Below are 21,139 nucleotides of genomic sequence, written 5' to 3'. Positions count from 1 at the left end.
ATTTTTACTAGGAAGCAATTTATTCTCATTTGAGACATTCACAATATTCAGTCTATCGAGCCAATACATTTCAAAATGGCCTGCGATAGGACGCCCCTTGATAACAGACAAGAGTAACGCATTATTAAAGAATTTCAACATGGGGTGGCGGCGCATCCTCATCCCACGGCTTTAAAGCGAACTGTAAAAAATATGTATTTATTTAACTTTCATTAAATGACTGGAAATTTTTGATAACAGGTTATTTAAGGAAATGGCTCTTAGGAGATGTGGGTGGCTCTTAAAAGAGCCGTTGTTTTGTGGGATCGAGTAGGAATTTAACCTCCGAAGCCGTAGAGAGTGCGGCCCTGCCTCTTGAGAGCATAGACCACATCCATGGCGGTCACTGTCTTCCTCTTGGCGTGCTCGGTGTAGGTGACGGCATCACGGATGACGTTCTCCAAGAAAACCTTCAGGACACCGCGGGTCTCCTCGTAGATGAGACCGGAGATGCGCTTGACTCCACCACGGCGGGCCAAACGGCGGATAGCGGGTTTGGTAATGCCCTGGATGTTATCACGGAGGACTTTGCGATGACGCTTAGCGCCTCCTTTTCCGAGTCCTTTTCCTCCCTTTCCACGTCCACTCATGATGAATCAGTTGTGTACTGCAGTTCAACAATAACTACAGCCTGTAAGAGCACAAGCGTTTAAACACGTTTGACGGACGTAAGTGAAAGCAGTTCGACGTCAATTTTCTACTTCCGCTTGTAAGTACGTACCAAGGATAGGAGCCATTTCCGTTTCAATTCTGTAACGCCAGAAACAATGTCAGTAAAACAGTAAATTCCAAATAAATAGAAGAATGAAATATTGTTAGGAAATAAATATTAATGCAAAGTATATATGCTACTATTATTGCGTGTTCGTTATTTTAGAAGTCAATTATTGCTGTGAGAGAGAAAATGCATTGTGAAAACGTGTTTCTACAATTGCCTGCATTTGTCAAATATTAATTAAATGGATAGAGATCCTCTCTGCTCTGTGAAAGCGCTTTACTTCAGTCTTTATGTCTGCTATATCAGATCAAAAGTATTGGGTTCTGTCTCAAAAGACAGGTTGCTTGTTACTGCTCATCATTTGTTTTATTTTCATTATGAAGAAATGCATTTCAGAAATAAATACATATTCAGTCAATCTGATAAACGTCAAATTTCCCCTATAATTAAAACCTATTATTCTTTAGTGGCCTCAGCCCTCCTCTACGCTGTTGTCCGCTGCGCCCATAGCAGCACAGAGCAGGACAGAAAGAGACTGAAAAAAGCTTAGATTTAGACTTTAAAATGTTTTCTTTTAGTACAGCTTTTCAGACAGTGAATAAACATTTTCATCTCTTAAAGTGCAGCAGTGATCAAATGTAAACGATGTGGGAGAAAAAACATGCTGAAAAAACGCATTGATATAGAAGCTCAGAGGATTAGTATATATGATGCAAATATGCATTTTTTTTATTTTTTATGTTTTTTGCAGCTGTTGCTTATTTTAAAAGTATTCTGAAAGTGTCACTTCCTGTTTGCCTGTTGTCATGGTGACTCATCAGATCAGTCAACTCAGAGTGCACCCATTCAGAGCAGCTTTTGTTAAACTGATAACTCAGTTACCAACCTTAATCTAGATAAATTAAGAGTTGAGGATGTGAGTCAGTTTGTTAAAGAGATCACTGGAATTAGAAATATTTAACATTTCATTAAGCCCCTTTTCAAACATGTCTTTTACCAGAGCAGAAGTTTAAATTCCTTTGCTCTATATGCTCCATTTAAAGCATTCATTCTGAAGGAAGGCTTTTATTTAAACATTGCCTGGCCAGTTTTAAATAAACATTTGGAGAAGTCTGAACCTTCTGAAGAGGCAGAGGGAAGAAACCAAGAATGAAAGTAACCACAAAATATGGATTATGTATTTGCAACAACTGAACCCAACAGGGAGCTTTTATTTACCTAGTTTGATTAATTACTTTCATCAGAAAAATAATGATAAAGGAATGTTTCTCTTTAAGTAGGGTGGGTGGCTCTTAAAAGAGCCGTTGGGTTTATTAGTTCGGTGGAGGTGCTTTACTTGGTCTTGGTAGCTTTCTCGGTTTTCTTGGGCAGCAACACAGCCTGGATGTTAGGAAGAACACCGCCCTGAGCGATGGTAACTCCGCCAAGCAGTTTGTTGAGCTCCTCGTCGTTGCGGACAGCCAGCTGCAGATGGCGGGGGATGATCCTGGTCTTCTTGTTGTCACGAGCAGCGTTTCCAGCCAACTCCAGGATCTCAGCAGTCAGGTATTCCAGCACTGCAGCCAGATAGACGGGAGCTCCAGCGCCCACGCGCTCAGCGTAGTTGCCCTTCCTCAACAGCCTGTGAACACGGCCGACTGGGAACTGCAGCCCAGCACGAGAGGAGCGGGTCTTGGCCTTTGCTCTGGCTTTGCCTCCGGTCTTTCCACGTCCAGACATGATTTCTGACAAGGTTGTTTCTTTCCGAGAAATGAAAGAAGTGTATGACGCAGCCTGCGTAAATACTTTATAGATCCTGTCTGGTCAGTGATTGGCCAGGTCTGAGCAGAAAGGCAACCGTCCAATCAAAATGGTCTGTGTCAAGTGTACGATCATGGGAGGAAACTTCCGCTTCGTATTTGCTGAGAGTTACAAAATAAAAGCCCGAACCATAAAGGTAGCAGTTGTTTCATTTTGGATGTAAATTTCAATAAATTACTGCACAGTAATATACGGAAAAGGATTAAGGGCACTGAAAACAAAAAAAAATACAGATTTTTAAATTTTATTTCAATTTAATTTGGGAAAAAAGTCCGAATTCTGACTTTAATCTCAGAATTGTGGCTCTAAATGTAGATGGGCACCAGGAATCAAGAGATGTGGGAGCACTCAGCTTCACTGACAAAGATGTGAGTTGTGTGGGAGGAACAGTAACAATAGTGGAAAATTATGCAATTAGGCAATTGTTTAGGTACCAGAGGGGTCCCTGGTGATGCTATTTCAATAATGGCAGAGCAGAAGGTGATTAAAACAAGAGAACTAGTTTAGTCTCCAAAACAGATATGGCTATGGCATGATGCTAACATGTTTGTTAGCTGTCAGAAAACAGCCAGAATTGTGACAAAAAAGTCAGAATGTTATACTGAAATAAAATTTAAAAATCAGTTAACTTAGCCCTAATCCTCTTCCATAGTAGTATCCTATATTTTGTTATGCCAAAACAACATGTCTATTCATTGTTGTGTCTCAAAAGCCATATGTCAATTTTCTACAATAAACATTAGTTTTAACGACGTAAAATATACAAGAGAAATGCTACTGTAAATGCTACCTTTTTACATGTTAATATGTAATTATTTTCTTACATAAATACACTCCAACATCTGAATATCTACGTCTATTTATTTTAAATATAATTAAAATAATCCCACAATGGAAACTATTTTGAAGAAGCAAAAAACAATAACTAAGCATTGGAAGTAGGTTAGTTAACACTTCAGGTTAAAATAACCAAGCATCCATTTTTAGGGGGTTGTTTTTTGTTGTTTTTTATATTCTCTTCTTGTTTTATTATTTCAAAGGCTGTAAGTTTAAGTGATTAGAGACAAAGTTCTTCTGGAAATTACGAAAAGAAAAAATAAGTTCTGTATGAATATTGACAGGGTGCAGGGGAAAAAAAATCAAAAAGCATATCCCCTGCTGGGAAAAGTGTTAGTGCCAAATAAAATAAATGATTTACCAGAGATTAAACCACGACATCACATGAGAACTAAATCCCAGGACATATGGGTTGTATAAATCTTTCACCACTAAGATCTGCATGTTACAAATTCAGCTTTGGTTCATTTTTAGGTTAATTTTTGTGAATTCGATCAAAATGAAAAGTAACCCTCTAACTTGTAGTGTCTTCTGTCAAGAGAATTTTTTTAATTTTAGGAAGAGAATTTTTTACTTTTGTGGCATTTCAAGGAAAGCTTTCAAACCCTTCAAAGAAAGCTGTAGACCTGCAAGTGATTTGAATTACTCACCTGGTTTGAGGCAGCCTCACTTGTGGAGCCTGGCCAGGTAGCATTTAAAGTACCATCACTCTTAAAGTTGTTAAATAACTTTATTCTACGAGACTTATAGCTTTTTTTTTTTCCAGACACAACAATGAATCGACATTTAATTTTTGAAATTACTGGTTGGTAACATCTCAAGAAATATAAATAATATATAAAGTCTGGCATTAATCTTAGATAAAACTTTGTCAATTTTATAGGAGGGGAATCCATCGTGTTCATAATGCTACTTCCCTTCAGAGGCTCTTTACTCTTTCCTTTGCAGTCAGTTTCTCCTGTTCCCCGTGACGTCACCGTTTGAGGTACTCCAACAGAACAATTAAGTTAGTTTGGTTGAACGTTTAATTTCCCCTTTAAGCCAAAAGAAAGTTAATTAGGATAATGTTGATCCACTTAATTTTCTCATAGAGCTCCTCTCACTTATCACTCAACGTTTTTATTGTAGGCTAATGTATTGAACTGAATATTTTAGTCCTTCCTCACAAGTGTCCTCATTAATTTTTAATTTTTCACATCAACATATGTTCCAGTCACATTAATGGAATAGATATTTGAATGTTTAAACTTAAATAGGAAATACATTAGCTAGAATAACTCAAATAGTGTACTAGGACACCCTATGTGGCTTTCAAAATGTCTTACATCTGCCTTAATGAAGTTTTGATGACCTGGATGATGCACTCAGTTGTAGCAGATCACAATATTTTAACCTACTAGATTCAGCTTCAACAAAACGACAAAGGCTCAGCTGATCTAGTTAGTATTCAACTTCAAGTCAAACTAGTGTTTAAGATTTAGAACAAATGCTCTTAGAGATGGTGTGTGGCTCTTAAAAGAGCCGTTGGGGTGTTTCTAAGCCGATGTGAGCTTTATGCTCTCTCTCCACGGATACGGCGAGCCAGCTGGATGTCTTTGGGCATGATGGTGACTCTCTTGGCGTGGATGGCGCACAGGTTGGTGTCCTCGAACAGACCAACCAGGTAAGCCTCGCTGGCCTCCTGCAGAGCCATGACGGCGGAACTCTGGAAGCGCAGGTCGGTCTTGAAATCCTGAGCGATCTCTCTGACCAGACGCTGGAAGGGCAGCTTGCGGATGAGCAGCTCAGTGGACTTCTGGTAACGGCGGATCTCTCGGAGAGCCACGGTACCGGGCCTGTAACGGTGGGGCTTCTTCACTCCACCGGTAGCCGGGGCGCTCTTACGGGCAGCTTTGGTAGCCAGCTGCTTCCTGGGAGCCTTTCCTCCGGTGGATTTACGGGCGGTCTGCTTGGTTCTGGCCATGGCTTCTTTACTTCTTCTCCTATCAAGCTGAAGAAATACACGAGCTGCCGTGGGGACGTAGGGTTTATAAAGGGAACGGCAGCTCGAAGTGAGCTCTGATTGGCTCACATTTTGATGGGCGGAAAACGTTTCAGGCTCAGCTATTGGTTGGATTGTAAATTTCAAAATAAAGGAGGGAAGTTTTGAGAGCCCGTTACTTCTAGATTCTAGAAATATCATTGATGTCTCCAAACTGCCAGGAATATTTCACCTGCCCCCCAAACTACCACAAAATGTTAATATAATTTCGATTTGTATACACTGTGTATACAAAAGTTGTCTAAACCTAAGCAAGATTATATGATCCCTACATAATTATAGATTTTTACATTTTCATCATTATTGTTTCTAGTAAAACAATGAAATAACAGTTCCTTAACTGTTTTCTTATATGCATCATTCCATTATGTTAAGAGGCCACACAAGAAAGCAGTAACTATAAATGAAGTCTGAGCTCATGAAGTATGACTAATTCATACCATATGGCAGTATGTTGGTCTTGAAAATTAAAGTGTTTAATTTTCAATATTAACTACCATCCGTAGCTTCATGTTTAGGTTACCTAAACATTAAGCAAAAAAAAAATGACCTAAATTAATCAATTTAGGATTATGAGTTAAAATGGAAGCAGACCCATCGTTTTTTAAAAATCAATACCTTAATGCGTATCTAAACAGAGGACTGATGTTCGGAATGCTCTTTAGTTTTGATGTGGTGGCTCTTAAAAGAGCCTTTGGTGCAGCGAAAGCCGCTTGAAGCAACCATCTACTTGGTGGCCTTCTTGGCTTTGGGTTTTTTGGCTGCAGGTTTCTTGGCTGCAGGCTTCTTAGCAGCAGCCTTTGGCTTCTTAGCGGCGGCGGCCTTTTTGGGGCTCTTCTTCACCACTTTTTTCACGGTTTTCTTGGCCGCTGCTGCCTTCTTCGGAGACTTCTTGACTGCTGCCTTCTTAGCGGCGGGTTTTTTAGGGGTGGTGACCTTCTTGGCGGCGGGCTTCTTTGCTTTGACAGGAGCCTTTTTCTTCACCACTTTCTTGGCTGGCTTTTCGGCTTTGGACTCCTTCTTGGCGAGCTTGAAGGAGCCAGAGGCTCCGGTCCCTTTGGTATGAGCCAGCTTACCTGCCGTGACCAACTTGCTGACGGCCGTGTTGATCCGCTTGTTGGCTTTAGCTACATCCACCCCTTTACCAGCCAGGACCTTCTTCACCGCCGACAGAGACACTCCTTTGCGCTCCTTGGACTCGGCAACGGCGTCCACGATCAGTTTGGACAAGGAGGGTCCATCCTTCTTGGCCTTAGGAGCGGACTTCTTCTTGGGGGCTTTTGCCGGGGCTTTAGCCGGTGCAGCTGCTGGAGCTTCTTCTGCCATGTTTCTCTCTCAACGTTCCTCTGAACGTCTGAAACTCTGAGCAGGAGGCGGGATTTATAACACACATGAGAACCGGGAAGAAACAACCCGGGCATGCCGCTCGCTCGCTGCCTCCAACATGGCCATGTTTGTGTTTTCTCTGCTACATTTTAGGTTCAAAATCCTTATTAAATGGAGGCAGTATGTCATAAAAAATATTGTAAAAGGGAGAAAACCCTCCCCTCGATCTGCTTCAGTCCTCTTTGGTTTTCAGGATTTTGTAATTTTGTTTTAGGAGCTTCTAAACCTGCCAGACGCGCTGTGATTTTGTGGAGCGAGCTGGGGTTTTTCTCCACATTTAGTCTCATAAGACATCTAAAACAAATCTACAACTAAGATAAATATATTTTCCTAGTTAGCAGAGACATGTTTCAACATAATACATTCAAACATATGCGGTTTAACTATTTGTTGATTAGTAAATGGAAAGGTTTTCAACTGGACTAAACACATTCTAGCAGCTGTTGGTGAATAAGCTGGTAATAGGTTCTCTCTGGTGGATCCACTGGAAAAATGTGATTGCTTGATTAACAGCTACTAAATTTCAGATTTAGAAGTTTCTTAAAATCGTGTTTGTTTCTTCTGCTTAGCAACAATTAGATTAAATCTTTCTGCTGGGAGAAACTCGTTTGGATTGATCACCTCCCTTCACTAAAACCTTTTAGATCTAATCAAATTTTCGCATTTCTTGAATTCTCTTACACGATTTGTTACATATGAAAAAATCTGACCATGGTAGTTATTAATACGATTAATAAATGTTGGATATAGAATAATAATTAATTAATATGCATTTTCACAGAAAGAAAATGTTTTACAATTTTTTGTTTGATTAAATTATTGGAACAGTTTGCCTTGTAAAATTAAGTTTTCATGGTGCACAGTGTTAAAGTAAAATGTAACATTAGAATCAGAATCATCTTTATTTACCAGTTTGTGTTAAAAAAAAAAACAAGGGTTAGGTACAAAACAAGGTTTTATACCCTGAAGGATACCTTGAAGGATACCTGATATATCTACAATTACAGAGGATGATGGGGACAATTTGGGCTAGGATTTGGCTGCAGGCCGCAGTTGATGCACTCACAAAGGCTGTAAACGAGCAGGACCATTAAGTGAGCCGTGAGCTGGTGTGATGGAACGCAAGCTGGTTGCGGTGGTTGAACTCAAAGGTGAGATGGGATTAAAAACACGGATGTGCACTCTCGCTTCAAGGCGGAATACTTTGTGAGATACACCCTAGACTCCTGAAAGGGTTGGGGAATGGTGTGTTTTACGACTGAGTCCCCTTTATCCTGTCTTGCAGTTGAGAAAATTTGATCAATTGCATTAAGAGACCAGCTGATCAGATCCATTGTTTGATTCAGGTGATATGAAGAGAAGGCTCAGAGGGAAGAGACACAACAAAAAGCAAGGAGAGATCAGGGAGGTGGAGGAGCAGAAGCAGCAGGGAAATGCGACCACCAACAAAGAGCAGAATACAGTAATGCTAAAAGTATAGGCCATACTATACTATGAGCATTTTAATTTTTTTTATAATTCTGTTGATGAAATTTCTTTAATTTAATTTCGTATTACTTTTGTCAGATTAAGGTTATTTCTCTGACCACTTTGGGACTTTAATCAAACCAAGTTTGTCTGTGTATAATTGTTGTAGTACAATTTCTGTCTTCTTTCTCTCTTGAAACTTCATCCAACATAACATTTTGAAACTGATTATTTTTTTAAAGAAAGCAATCAACCCCCTAGATATTTTCATTTATTAAACTAGAAGACATTTTTAATGCAGGACTCAGAAGTCATGGGATAATGGATTTTTTTATTGCATATGAGTAGAAGTATATGGAAAAAAGGCACAATGAAAACTACCCTTGTACAAATGCTGCTTTCTGATTGGCCACTACACCTAATTAGGTACAAATATCTATCATCACATGATTAACATGAGGTTTTATGTACTGTGCTTTAATTATCAGGTTGTATTACAGCACTACAGTCCACATGCACACACATCCTCAAACATAAACTTCAGCAGATGTTTTCATAAATTTAAGTGCATAAATGAAATTACTTTCAATTTGATCCCTAAAAAAGAAATAATCCAAACATTATATATGTCTTGATATTGGTTCTACCAATATCTCAGCCTCTTCTTCAGAACATCGGTTCACTGATTTGGAGGTTCATGACCTGCATGACCCAAAGTAAAAGCTCAGGTTCTTTTATCTGCTTTCATCTGGATTAGCCAACACTTCTGCTGACCTTTCATGCTAAAAGCATTCATGGAAAGCTTTTAATATGATAGATCTGAATAAGAAAAGCTGATCAAGTTTTTGAACTGATGTTCTGAGTTAATCAGGAAAATCTTAGAGGTCATATCATGAGCTTCAGAGTGACTTCTTGCAGCCTGTAAATGTTCAGACACCAGACCATCCAGATAAACATCTAAACACCTTCAGACTTAGTTTCTAAATGATAAACCTTTGAACATTCCTTCAGTTTTCCCTAAAGAGTCCAACATTTTAGTTTCTGGGCTGCTCTTAGAGCCTGAATCAGGGAAAACTTAAAAAAGGCTGAACAGAAATGAATTTAAACTGTGAAACGTCAGCAGAATAATACCCTTCTTCTGGGCTACCGTCAAAAACAAAACACCCAGATTTGTGGTTTATAAGGTCATAATTATTTTTGAAATTGTCAAGATTGACCACCAGGTGAAACTTTGCTCCGATTGAGTTAAACTTTATACAGTAGCAGGAACTTAGGTGTAGCTGACCAGATTGAAGAGAATTGGCCAATTCCAGACCTTTATATTTACCAGCATTTCAGAGATCTCCAAGAAACTGCAGTCAAATCTCTAAACTGCAGCAACATGGTGGAAAAAGTACTAAAACATTTATGAAAGCAGATTCCAGCAAAAATATTTAATTTATCTTTAGTGATCTCCAGCCTTTTATGCAACTCACTGGAGGAAAAAAAAAACTCAGATTTGCTGCAGTTTGATAAATTTTTCTTGTAACTTGGGCAGATTGCCTTTTGTCAGTTTCGGGGATAATCTGACAGCATAGAATGAAACTGCAAAACAGAATCTGAGAAACTACTAGATGTTCCAACCCATTTCAATATTTGTTTAGTCCTAAAGGTCCATCAGACTCCCAGCTGACACTCTGATCACCAGAGCAGTTAAGACGGCTCATAAGATGCTGAGGTTACCCGTACAGGTGGGCAGCGTACAGAGAAAACATTCATGAAGCTCCACATTCATTTTAGTCCAACAATCTTCACCTTCGGCTGAAATACATTCTCACATATACCATGAAAATCATCAAATTATGAAAAAATAAGTTTTCTACAGCAGTTGGATCTTAAATGCGAAAACATCAACCTATCCTTTAGTTTAAAAGTTAATTCATACAATCTTAAAACATCATAAAGCAAACATTGTGGCCTTAAATGCATCAGTCTACGACATATTTACTCATCTGTTGAAACATAGGAACCAACAGCTTCTTTTGGGCCTCTCGCGATTTTTATTCCATTCAGAGACTGAAAAATCTGAATTTGCTGAAAAATGCAGGAAAAACTACCATAGGTTTTCTCCATGGATACAGATTGATTCCAGATTTGAAATATGAAAAAAATATATATCCTGAGAAATGAATCAAGGTTGGCATTAATGCAGCAAAAAATTATATTGACAGAGCGTTTGAACAGAGACACAAATGAATCTGTATATTTATTCAATAGATTGACAAACAAATCCAAAACCTATACAAAAATATCTAAATATTTGAAATGATATCACTTTAAAGGGGATTTAAACATGTTATGTGCAACTCCGACTTACTGGAAGCAGAAAGCAGTCTCAAATTATTACTATTACGGTAGTTTAGAAAGTGTTAATAAACCTGAGAGGCACAAAGAGCAGCTGCTGACATTCAGATGATCCAACATTAATACTGTGAGGCTTTGCTTTAGAAAGATTTAGCTACCAAGCAGGAAAAAATATCCCAAAGAAACGTTCCTGTAAAGTTCAGGCAAACATGGCAGAAGGTTCTGTAGATTCTTTAACAGCTTGGATATCCAGAGGTCAGTTCGTTTCTATGGAGATGAGCTAAGGAGTTCCTGTCTGCGACGCATGATCTCCACGAACTCTGCACGATCTGCGGCCGCCTGCGGATGAATAGTGGAAGTGAAAGTCGGCTGCATTGGGAGGGATAAGGAACACTGAGGCAAGGGAGGGAATGCTCAGTGGGTGCTGCCTTCGTCGAAAGACTCCACCCCGGAATCAGCGGTGCTGGCTGCCAGCTTCTCCTGTCGCCTCCTCATAATCTCCTCCAGCTCAGATCCTGAACTCTTCTGGATACATTAAGGAAAACAAGGACACAGAGAGAGTAGAAATGGTTAGAAAAAAGGAACGCTGTGAGAATGTTAAGATCTGACTTTAGGAGACTCTCACAGGGACACATCAGTTTTCTCTGCTGGTGTTCAGGAATCTTCGGCCAGATAATTGCAGAAGTATCTAAGCTTGCATGGCTTCAACTGGCAACAAAACCTCTGAGGTTTAAGACTTTAATGAGCAGAGCATTAGCAGTCTGTCACCACCTTCCTAATTACATCAAGTTAACTCACATTAAGGCGCAGTCCTGCCTCTTGATGGTAAACAGTCAATACCCCCATTTACACTATCCTTTTGAAACCATGCAGAGATCAGTTTCAGCACGGTAACTGATATTAACTGTTGAGTGTAAACGGCATGCAAAACTCAACCAGACTGCGCCAGACTCAGCACCGTTCTGGCTCAGTTATCAGATAACAAAAAGAGCATGAGCAGACCGCGTCATCCTTAAGGAGTGGCGGTCTAGTGATTAGGGCATTTCGCTTGGAACCCAGAGGTCCTGAGTTCAAGCTCCACTCCCACAGACTGCGACTCTGGGTCCCTGAGCAAAGACCCCTAACCCCACACTGCTCCCCAGGCGTTGCACAATGGCAGCACTCAGCTCCCCAAGGGGATGGGTTAAATGCAGAGAGTTCATTTCGTTCATAACAAAGATACGCTGTCAGTGTAATAACGATACGCTTTTTCTTTTCTTTTTTTTTTTTTGGGGGGGGGGGGGGGGGATCTCCTTACAGTCAACCTCCATAATCACGATATTTCAGACATTCATAAAAATACTAGCTTCCCTGCCATGCCACACAATGCATCTAGTGATGCATCTCCTTAGCAGGTGATGAACCTCAACGTCTGACGTCGTTTTCCTGCATATGTAAATGAGGAACCATTCTAGTATGATGTGTAAATGGTAAATGGCATGTACTTATATAGCGCCTTTATTCAAGCTAGGAGACTTGACCAAAGTGCTTTACACTACTTTCATTCACCCATTCACACACTGATGGTGGCAAGCTACATTGTAGCCACAGCTGCCCTGGGGCTCACTGACAGAAGCGGGGCTGCCGTACACTGGCGCCACCGGGCCCTCTGACCACCATCAGTAGACAATGCAGGTGAAGTGCCTTGCCCAAGGACACAACGACAATGAAAGTCAGAGTCGGGGCTTGAACCATCAACCCTTCGATTTCAGGGCAAACTCCTACATCCAACGCCACAGCTTGTAAGTTACCAAGCTCGTTATGGTTAACTGATCCAAGCTAAGTCTGAACTTGGCACAGATCGGTTTTCAGAGGGTAGTGTAAATGGGGCTAATGAATCTTTTATAACTCAATGCCCTGTGATTCAGAAACGGGAAGGACGTCACCTGAAATATTCCATTCGAAATAAAAAAAATAAAAATAAAAGCAACCTTCATAAGACAAGAAAACATCAGAAGACTGATTCCAACAAAACCAACATTAGTTTGGGGGAATCTATTTTCAGGATGTTAATCTGTTTTCCTGTTATTGGTAGAAAATGGTGAGATCCTGGACAAGCCCCCAACTGTATCAAACACAAACAGCCTGTTTGTCAGTGAAGCAATATATGAAAGAATTGGTGAAAACAACTGTAGCAGTCAGGTGAAGCACATGACTGCAATTAATGTATTCATTATTTATGTCCATGGGGGATTTAACAAAACAACTGCTTTTCTGCCTAGGCCAGAACAGCTGCTATAAAGTATATCTGATAACTGGCAATGTACATTTAGCATCACTATGAAAGAATTCGGAGCTCTTTTCAAGAATAAACAAACTGTTAAAGGTCAGGTAACAATGTCTAGCTCATAGATCTTTATTTGCTGATTTTTCAGCCGTGTTTAATACAAAGTAACCACATTTTATTATTCAGAGGCTTTTAAATGAATTGAATCTGCCTCACCGACTTAATTAAGTGGTCTTAATCTAAAGAACTCATGGTTTAACCTATAACAGAGAGTAAATTCCTCTCCATGGAAGGTTCTCCACAGTTCTTCGTTTTCTTAATGTTTCTTAATAATGGTCCATAGCCTGCTTCGCCGGAACCCAGATTTCTTAGAAATGGCGCTGTAACTCTTTACAGACTAATAGATATCAGTTACTTTGTTCTTATCTGTTCTTGAATTTCTGTGTGTATGATGTATATTTTAAAAAAATCTCTGGGCTTCAAGTAAGCAAACAGACTCTTTTTAAGCGATCTTTGATTTTTCGGGTGGGTCTGGCAGCAATTAAGTACAGATTTGGCTTGTAAAACTGAATCAAGGTCTTAGTGTGACACGGGTATACTGGCAAGTTCCTTATATAAGTTATTCCTGGTTGGTTTCAGGGTTTTTATTGGCTATTAAATGATATTTTCTCCCGTTAGTCAGACATCTAAAAATTAATTAGCAAGCCAGGCCTCCTGTTCTAATCAGTCCCGGTCCCCCTTGAGAGTCTCCCCCAGACCCCTTTGAAATAACTGCCTTAAAGCAACTGAGCAGTTCTTAGCCAAAAATCCTACTGAGCATCTGCATCCTCTGGCAGCCAGAAGTTTTCCGAGGAACATCTTCTGTCAGCACTTGGCTGTGGTTATATGGTGTTCTACTGAAGACTAACTCCATGTAAACTGAGCCAGAAACATCAACCGACCTCAGGAAACCTGCAGATGCTGCCGCAAGCCGCAAAAAGCGTGTTGGTGAGAATATCTAAAGGGTGGGTAAGCTGCAGGAGACAGGAAACACACTGGGGAGCATCTGAGTGCACAGACATCTTCTGCATCTGCTTCTCCAGGCTAGATATTTTGATCCAAACAAGGGGATCGTGGAGAAAGAACCAGCTTTTCACTATTACGCTCTACTTTCTATTGGTTTCTCAATTAAAACCCCAATAAATGCGCAAAATTTCAAGTATTGAACGGTCTGCCTTCAAAACATTTTTGCAAGCAGCTAGATTGAGAATATGTTTTTTTTTTCTAGAGTAATTTATCCTCAGACCATCTAAAAACCAACTTAGGAGACCAGGTCATCAAAGGCAGATCTGATCTTTGTGCAGTCAGCTGCAGGTGAAATGGTAATCAACATTCTCCAGGTGATCCAGAACAGATCTTTAAGCCAGTAATTCATACTTACCGTAAATCAGAGTCAGAATACCAACAGACATTCTGCTGAAAAGCTCAACAGACACAAACTGAGGTTTCAAAACAAATCTACATGCTGCTCTACACAGGTAGGAGGAGGTGCAGGAATGGAGGTGGAGATAACCATTAGGAGCAGCGCAGGTTCAGAGTCTAAGGAGAACATTATCTGCAGCCACAGCAGGAAGACAAACTGCCGCTACCTGTATATGCTGCTACACATGAAAATCTTCAAGACTTGTTCTGATGGCCAGATCCATTTAAATAAGAATAAATAAAAGTGAGTAATAGAGTAGAGCAAGTCCACATCTCGATGATTATAAAGTCTGCACGGACCAACCTGAGGACATGGGACTTGATAAGGTTTTGGGTCAACAACCTGATCCATTTAAAAGAGTTCAAAACTTAAATTTAAAATAGAAACTAGAAGACTCAAATCTAAAGCATAATATATGAGTTTCTGTTCTGCATTACTACAATTACCCACAACAGAGATTTACCACCTAGAACTGTCTAACAGGTAAGTTCTGGACATAGAGGACCTGTTGGTGTCCAAGTAAAGATCAAGGAATCAACTTGGATACAGTGGAAACGGCATCATAAGGCTCACAGACAATAAGGGTCCCTGGTTCAAAATGTATACTCATAAAGAAGGTTAGTTGCTACAAAGCCCATCAATCAAGGCTTTTTGGGTCCATGAGAATGTTTGGCCCAGGCTTGGCTTCCAACAGGCCTTCATGAAAATGTCCAGAATAAAATTGTTAACTCCAAGTTAAACAAATGGTGCATTCACACTGAATGCGTTTTGGGCATCAAAACATCTAAAAGTCTATGGGGGACAGAGTGTCAAGTAGTCCAGTAGCATGTCCGAGCATCGGGAGCGAGCATCGGAAACAAGCATCTGAGCGTTCTGGCGTCCGAACACTGGATCGTTCAGCACCGGAGTGTTAGCCAATCAGAAAAGTTGATCCAGGAGTTTTTTTCAGGGGATAGAAGCTAAATTCAAGCTGTGATCATTTCTGTAAAGCTGTCTGCATATGAAAGATAAATAAACATCAAGGTATTAAACTCCAAAGTTGTTTTTTTTTTTTTTTTTTAGCCGGGAGAACGGATTATATCAGCACTGATCATTATTGTTGCACTAAAAAAATGTTATGAACTATGACGAAACGGTTTATAAATACCCAAATTGAACAAAAAATTTTACAAATTGCTGCCGAAAAATATTCGATTTTATATTCTAGTCCTCGCAGTTTTTACCACAAAAGTTAAAAACTCTTTATATTCAGTTCCAGCCAATACCAACGGCAGCGGGAAATAGAGAGCTTTCGGTGGGGATTTCCAGCACTGACTTCCCAGCAGTATGCTGGGGGTCTGGAGCTCTGGAAAAAGAACTGCATATTTTAGTAGGATTATAATCCTGATGAATTGACTGCATGGATTATTTTTGGAGGTGGACTTTCTTTCTTATAAATTTGTGAAAACTATTTTTCCAACTCATCACAGTACATAAGTCCAAGCTGCTCTCTAGCTTGAAGCTACAGAACAGAGCAGACAAACAACTAGAGCACCAAGCATCCAAAGCGTTGAAACATCCAACCAAATTTCTTTGTTTTTGATGCCAAGTTTGCATTCGGTGAGAACGCTCCTTAAGTTTTTAAAGAGAAGGATCCTGTTGGTCCAGGACAGTTTTGTTAATCAAAATCAGCTAACTCAAAAAAAAAACCCTGCAGGTTACCAAGGTAATTGTGTTTCTAATCCTCATGTTGATGATGGAATATAAGACAAGCAATTAAACACTAAAAACCAAGAAGATGGACGAAGTCAACCATAGGAAAACTGATGGTCAAAGACAAGAGGGATCCAGTTTGAGGTTTCAGTTCCTTCGTGTCCAAAGACCCGATTCATTGCATGTAATGAACCGTTTGGTTTATAGTCCTGGTCGGGTTCACTCTTTAGAGCTATGAACATGACTTAAAATCAATTTAATATTGTTCTATCTCTCTCAAGTGTGATCCGTGTGACTTTAATGAGGTTCTGGCCAACAGAACCAAGCCGAGCATGTGCTGAGGTGAAACGATACCTTAATGAATGCTGAGAGACAGTCAGAAGATCAGAGGAGGCTCAGAAGAAAACCTGCAGGTGGGAAACAGACACCAAACACCAGACCTTTCCAGAGATGGAGGACAGAGAGCTTGGAGGTAAGAGTCCGTGGAGGCAAATGGAGACGAGCTCAGTGTTACTAAGAGAACCATCCCTGAAAGCAGCGCCCTCTGCTGTCCATTGATGGTTTCAACTTTTCCAACAGAGCCTTTAGATACAACCTTAAACTTTTAAGTGATCCAAAATGTTTTGGATGTTTCAGACATTCTTAGATTGTTTCACGTCCTGAATGCTGTGTTTAACTGGATTATATGGAACATAGAAACAGTTTCTGTCCCAATGAGCTCGTCTCGGCTCTCCTTTAATGGACCAATCAGCTGGCTAGAAGCCCCGCCTTGGCAAACATAAAAAAAACAACAAAATAATCTGGTAAATAAATCATCAACAGCAGCTCCTCTGAAGATAAACAGAAAACCAATAATCATTCTACTGTTTGGCTTTCTTTCAATATTTTCACAGATCAAAAGAAAATAATGATTTCCTCAATGTATCATCATCAATCAAATAACAAAAGAGAAAATACCTTCAAACTCTGCCTGGAGTGTCAGATTTTTATTCAAATTTAATAATTTAATATTGTGATTATGCATTATTCTATTCTCCTGATTTACTTTTAATACTGCCAATTATTTACAATATATATCTTCATGTAAAATTGTTTGGCTTAAAAAAAAACTCAAAATCAATCCTTTAATTGAAACTTCTGTAACTATCTGATATTATCTTACAGAAATGTTATCCATTCAAAAAAAACATTCAACTTATTAACCAATATTTATTTAAATGTTCTTTTTGTTTTTACTTTATTTATTTTTATCCAAATAGATTTTCATATTATTTAAGTTAAAAATATATGTATTTTTCCACAAAATAACTTCTTTAACTCTAATAATGTTTCAGGCCTCTATGTGAGAAACGATTTGAGAAAACTCAATATTGTGGCTGTAATATTGAAACTTTTTAAATGTATTTCTTAATTACTCAAAACTTATTTGTTATGAAGTTTGGAATTCAGAATTGTATTTTTTTGGTCCTTTTCTTGTGTTTCTTTTAACCATTACTCCCAGTTTTGGTTTAAATGTAGACCCCTCCCAGTTTGCAGCTTCACTGGTTTCCCACCCACCTCTAGCGCAGCCTTCTGCACCGTGACTTGACTGAAGACTCGAGCTCCATCATCAGGACAAACTGTTTTCAGCTCCTCCTTGTTCAGCGAGAACAGCTGCGCTCCAGTCAGAACGCCAAGGCTGCTGATGGTTCTGAAAACACAAACTGAACCAGTGAGAACATCATCTGGACCAAGAGATCCATGGGGAGAAGATCTGGAGGACTCACACCGGACTGAAGCCTTTGGCCTCCAACCAGGCTTTCACTTCATCTGGGGAGGAATCGTAAGTGATGCTTGGAGCAGGAAGGCTGCCGCTGTTGCTCCGAGAAGGAACCTGGAACTTCTTCTGAGTGCTGCGACCCAAAGTTAGCCTGTGGATCAGCTCATCCTGCACCTCCTCCATGTTGGACTTCCTGCCTGCAGAACAACACCGAAACATGAAACATCACCGCAGAGGGAGGAACTTTTCTGAAGCACACCTGGGATCAAAATTTTTCTTTTAAGGTCGTAGGGAAGCGGCTGTTCCAACCGTTTCATTTCCGAATTCTCCCGAGTGGTGCCCGACTTTACACGAGGGAAAAAAGTGAATGTGATTGGTCGATTATCAAGAGGGTGGGATTGTTGTGGCGAGATGTTCACAACCAAGTTTGGTTGTGGCCGATTTGTCGGAAGCATCTTGCTAACCAGTTAGCAACTTAGTGCTAGTAGGTTCCCAATGGGAAATTCCATTGGGACCAAGTAGCACTAAATTGGGGACTTAGAAACGACACTGTCAAGGAACGCTATGGACAGAGGAAACATCCAAGAGAAGGTTTGTGTCGGCGGTCGTGGATAAGTCTCCTCTGTCATAAATTTTTTATTTAGAGGAGGAAAGCGGGGATGAACATGTTGTGGAAGAGGACGCCAGGGCGGCAGAAGCTTGGTTTGGTGTAGAAGGCTTCCAGCCGTACATGTTTGAGCCCTTGCCTCGCAATGCTGCCAGTTCTGTTAGCTCTACGCCTGCTGAAGACACAGACGTCCATCCCCGTGAACACTGGGACGGAACTCAATGGGAAAGGCAAGGATTCTTATTTCTTCTTTCAACCATTGTGTATATTAGCTGCGATATATGAATCAAGATACTATGAATGAAAAATTTGATTGACAGATGACTGTTGATATATGATTGGCCAAATTTAGGTGTTCAGGCTGACGTATAAATAACTGGCCTGCAGAAGATAACGGGGAGAAAAAAACACAGATTTTAAGACAGAATTTTCTTTTAAAATATACAGTTTCTAAATTTTGGGACAATACATACATGTTTAAGCCAGAATTATTCATCCCTACGACTTTAATAAACACATTTCAAGAACCGACGTTCAGTTAGAATTTCCTGAGATTCAGATCCCATTAAATTTCTATATAGTTTTCCTGAAATAGGACGACCGTAAGAGGAGCAAGAGATCCAGCTGTTTCACATGCAGATGTTTCCATTAGAGAAAAAAAGAAACTCACGTCCTGCAGCCGCTGCAGCTCTCTGGCTGGCTGCTTCCTTTGCGGCGCCGTTCCCGGCGTCGCTGGACGTGTTGCTGTTATGTCGGCTGACCGTGGTGCTGCCGCCGCCTGCTTTAGGGGGTTCTGCCATCGGAGGAGGCAGAGGCGGTGTGGGGAGCCTGTTGGGGGCGGGGGGTGGCGGTGACGGAACCTCAGACATCTGAGCAGCTGCTGGTCTACCTGGGGGATGGTCCGACTTTGTGGTCTGCTTCTGGAGGAGAACGGAAACAGTTTTACTGTCTGGTTGATCCTGAACAACAGTTTACATACAGATTTTCTTCATAATCATCACCAATAAAAAGGTTTGGTTTATGGCATCGCAGTTTACTGCTCACTATACAATCTGGAATCATTTTAAATTAAAGTCCGATTTTCTCTCACCAACAAATGTACTTATTTCTCAATCATAAGAAGTAAATTATGTTCCAAAATGGTTGCACACAAAACCACGTTTTGTAAATAGAAATTTGAAAAAAGAAAAGTGTGTTTCAGAAAGGAAACTTTGAAAAAAAAAAAGGTTAAATAGTAACTTTATTTTCTCAGATTCAAATATTTTTTATTTCAAATAAATTTTTTATAGTTCAGTTTTATAATAACTAATTTTTTTACATATTGCATTTATTTTTTTTTCCACATTTATTACAGATCTGATATTTTCTTCTTATTTCTGTTTTTCAGATTTAGTGTGGCTTCCCTCTGGAGAGGGGAGTAAAGTAGCAAAGAGAACTTGATATGTGAAACGCAGTTTGAAAAAATGCAGTCCATAAAACTATCCAAAATTACAAAAGAAATTAAGTTCTGAAAAAAAACGTTTTAAAAAAGAGGTTTGACCAAAATACAATATGAAAACAAAAATTAAAAAATCTAAGAAAGGAAAATCTGAGAAAACAGCAAAGTTACTTGATGAAAATTTTCGATTAAAATTTCATTTGCTTTTTCCTTTTTTTCTTAAAATTCCATTTACAAAATATATTCTTTGCAACAATAATGGAACAAAGTTGACTCCAAACATCGGCTTCACCAGTAAAATCTAATCCACCTCAGTAACACACAGACATTTTCTTACTAATTGGATCCAAAACATTCTGATCAAGAATTTTTAAATCTAAAACCACTGGCTTCAAAACGATCCTTTTAGGAACCGTTTAAGGCTGAGCCATCAGATCCAGAAACATTTGACCCTGATCCATCTGATTCAGAGCAAACTGTCTATTTATAACATTTAACCCAAAGTCATCGAATTAAGAGAGACTTAATAAGGTGACATATGATTGTCTCAATCGCATGTATTTAGATACGGAGTCCCACAGGGTCCAATTCGTGGCCCGCTCTGTTTCATTTTTGTTGTTTTGTTTCTTTGTTATGATTACGAGGAGCCCTTTTGCATCGAAGCTTGAAAAACAAAATAAATATGATGAATTCTAGATTTCTTAGAGCTAATTTGGAAACCAAACTGAAAATACAGAAAGGTTAAAGTCTAGGAAAAGCTGGCGGATCACTGGGAATGATACATTTGTAGTTATTGGAAGTATATGGAGGAAATGGGAACCTTTCCCATTTCATCCACCTCAGATATTCAGCATAAAAAAACTGAATCTTCTTTCCTTTAAATTAAGATTTGAAATGAGCAGAGTAACTTTCTTTAAAAAGGTTCAAATAAATAAAGTACTGTCAGCAATTAGCAGATATAGAAACGTTTTCCAGTGAGAATATTTTAAAAGGGTTAAATCAGATAAGACAATTAAAGCATGTGCTTGAAGAGTCCGTTGGTGTTTACCTCATTTAACTCTCCCAGTAACTGCTGCTGGTGTGAAACGAAACAAAGATGGAGATGAGTCACTAATCAACATGTTTTATTCACCACAAACTTACTAAATCTGACCATCAGGGAGTCTACTGCTCTCCTACACTGATGATAGGAACAGTCCGACATTTAGGGGAACCGTTCTCTCAGCTCCACTCAAGAACAGAGAATCTAATGAAATTAGTGGAGCTGAGAGTCAAAGAGAAGAA

General features: G+C 39.6%; 3 protein-coding genes and 1 pseudogene across 13 annotated transcripts in view; all 4 read right to left on the bottom strand.

The window, feature by feature from the left end:
• Window positions 1-286: 286 nt before the first annotated feature.
• Window positions 287-5,741, bottom strand: LOC119790610. The gene is made up of 4 exons (XM_038296212.1): window positions 4,953-5,741; window positions 2,094-2,458; window positions 761-789; window positions 287-637 (listed from the first exon to the last, which is right to left on the bottom strand). The coding sequence occupies exons 1-4, from the start codon at window positions 5,574-5,576 to the stop codon at window positions 318-320; spliced, it is 1,338 nt and encodes a 445-aa protein (XP_038152140.1). The 5' UTR covers window positions 5,577-5,741; the 3' UTR covers window positions 287-317.
• On the bottom strand, window positions 1,876-2,525 carry LOC119790577 (histone H2A). The gene has a single exon (XM_038296176.1). The coding sequence runs from the start codon at window positions 2,474-2,476 to the stop codon at window positions 2,090-2,092; it is 387 nt and encodes a 128-aa protein (XP_038152104.1). The 5' UTR covers window positions 2,477-2,525; the 3' UTR covers window positions 1,876-2,089.
• Window positions 5,742-6,074: 333 nt separating the features above from the next.
• LOC119790576 lies at window positions 6,075-6,887 on the bottom strand (annotated as a pseudogene).
• Window positions 6,888-10,321: 3,434 nt separating this feature from the next.
• The window catches only part of eps8a (epidermal growth factor receptor pathway substrate 8a), a 45,836-nt gene continuing 35,018 nt past the window's right edge, over window positions 10,322-21,139 (bottom strand). For 3 of the 11 annotated variants that reach the window (XM_038296164.1, XM_038296174.1, XM_038296165.1), the window contains exons 19-23: window positions 20,904-20,930; window positions 19,088-19,337; window positions 17,818-18,007; window positions 17,609-17,741; window positions 10,322-11,156 (exon numbers count right to left, since the gene is read on the bottom strand). In XM_038296164.1, the coding sequence (XP_038152092.1) occupies window positions 11,046-11,156; window positions 17,609-17,741; window positions 17,818-18,007; window positions 19,088-19,337; window positions 20,904-20,930 (711 nt within the window). In that variant the 3' untranslated portion in view covers window positions 10,322-11,045. Of the gene's footprint in view, window positions 11,157-16,405; window positions 16,459-17,608; window positions 17,742-17,817; window positions 18,008-19,087; window positions 19,338-20,903; window positions 20,931-21,139 lie in introns of all 11 variants that reach the window. The other 8 variants (XM_038296166.1, XM_038296169.1, XM_038296168.1 and 5 more) reach the window with 6 other exon arrangements.

Source organism: Cyprinodon tularosa, unplaced genomic scaffold (genome assembly GCF_016077235.1).
Source record: "Cyprinodon tularosa strain WSP-4 unplaced genomic scaffold, ASM1607723v1 ctg369, whole genome shotgun sequence".
Taxonomy (NCBI): Eukaryota; Metazoa; Chordata; class Actinopteri; order Cyprinodontiformes; family Cyprinodontidae; genus Cyprinodon; species Cyprinodon tularosa.
Note: the sequence above shows the minus strand (reverse complement) of the source record. Positions and strands in the feature narration are given on the sequence as shown.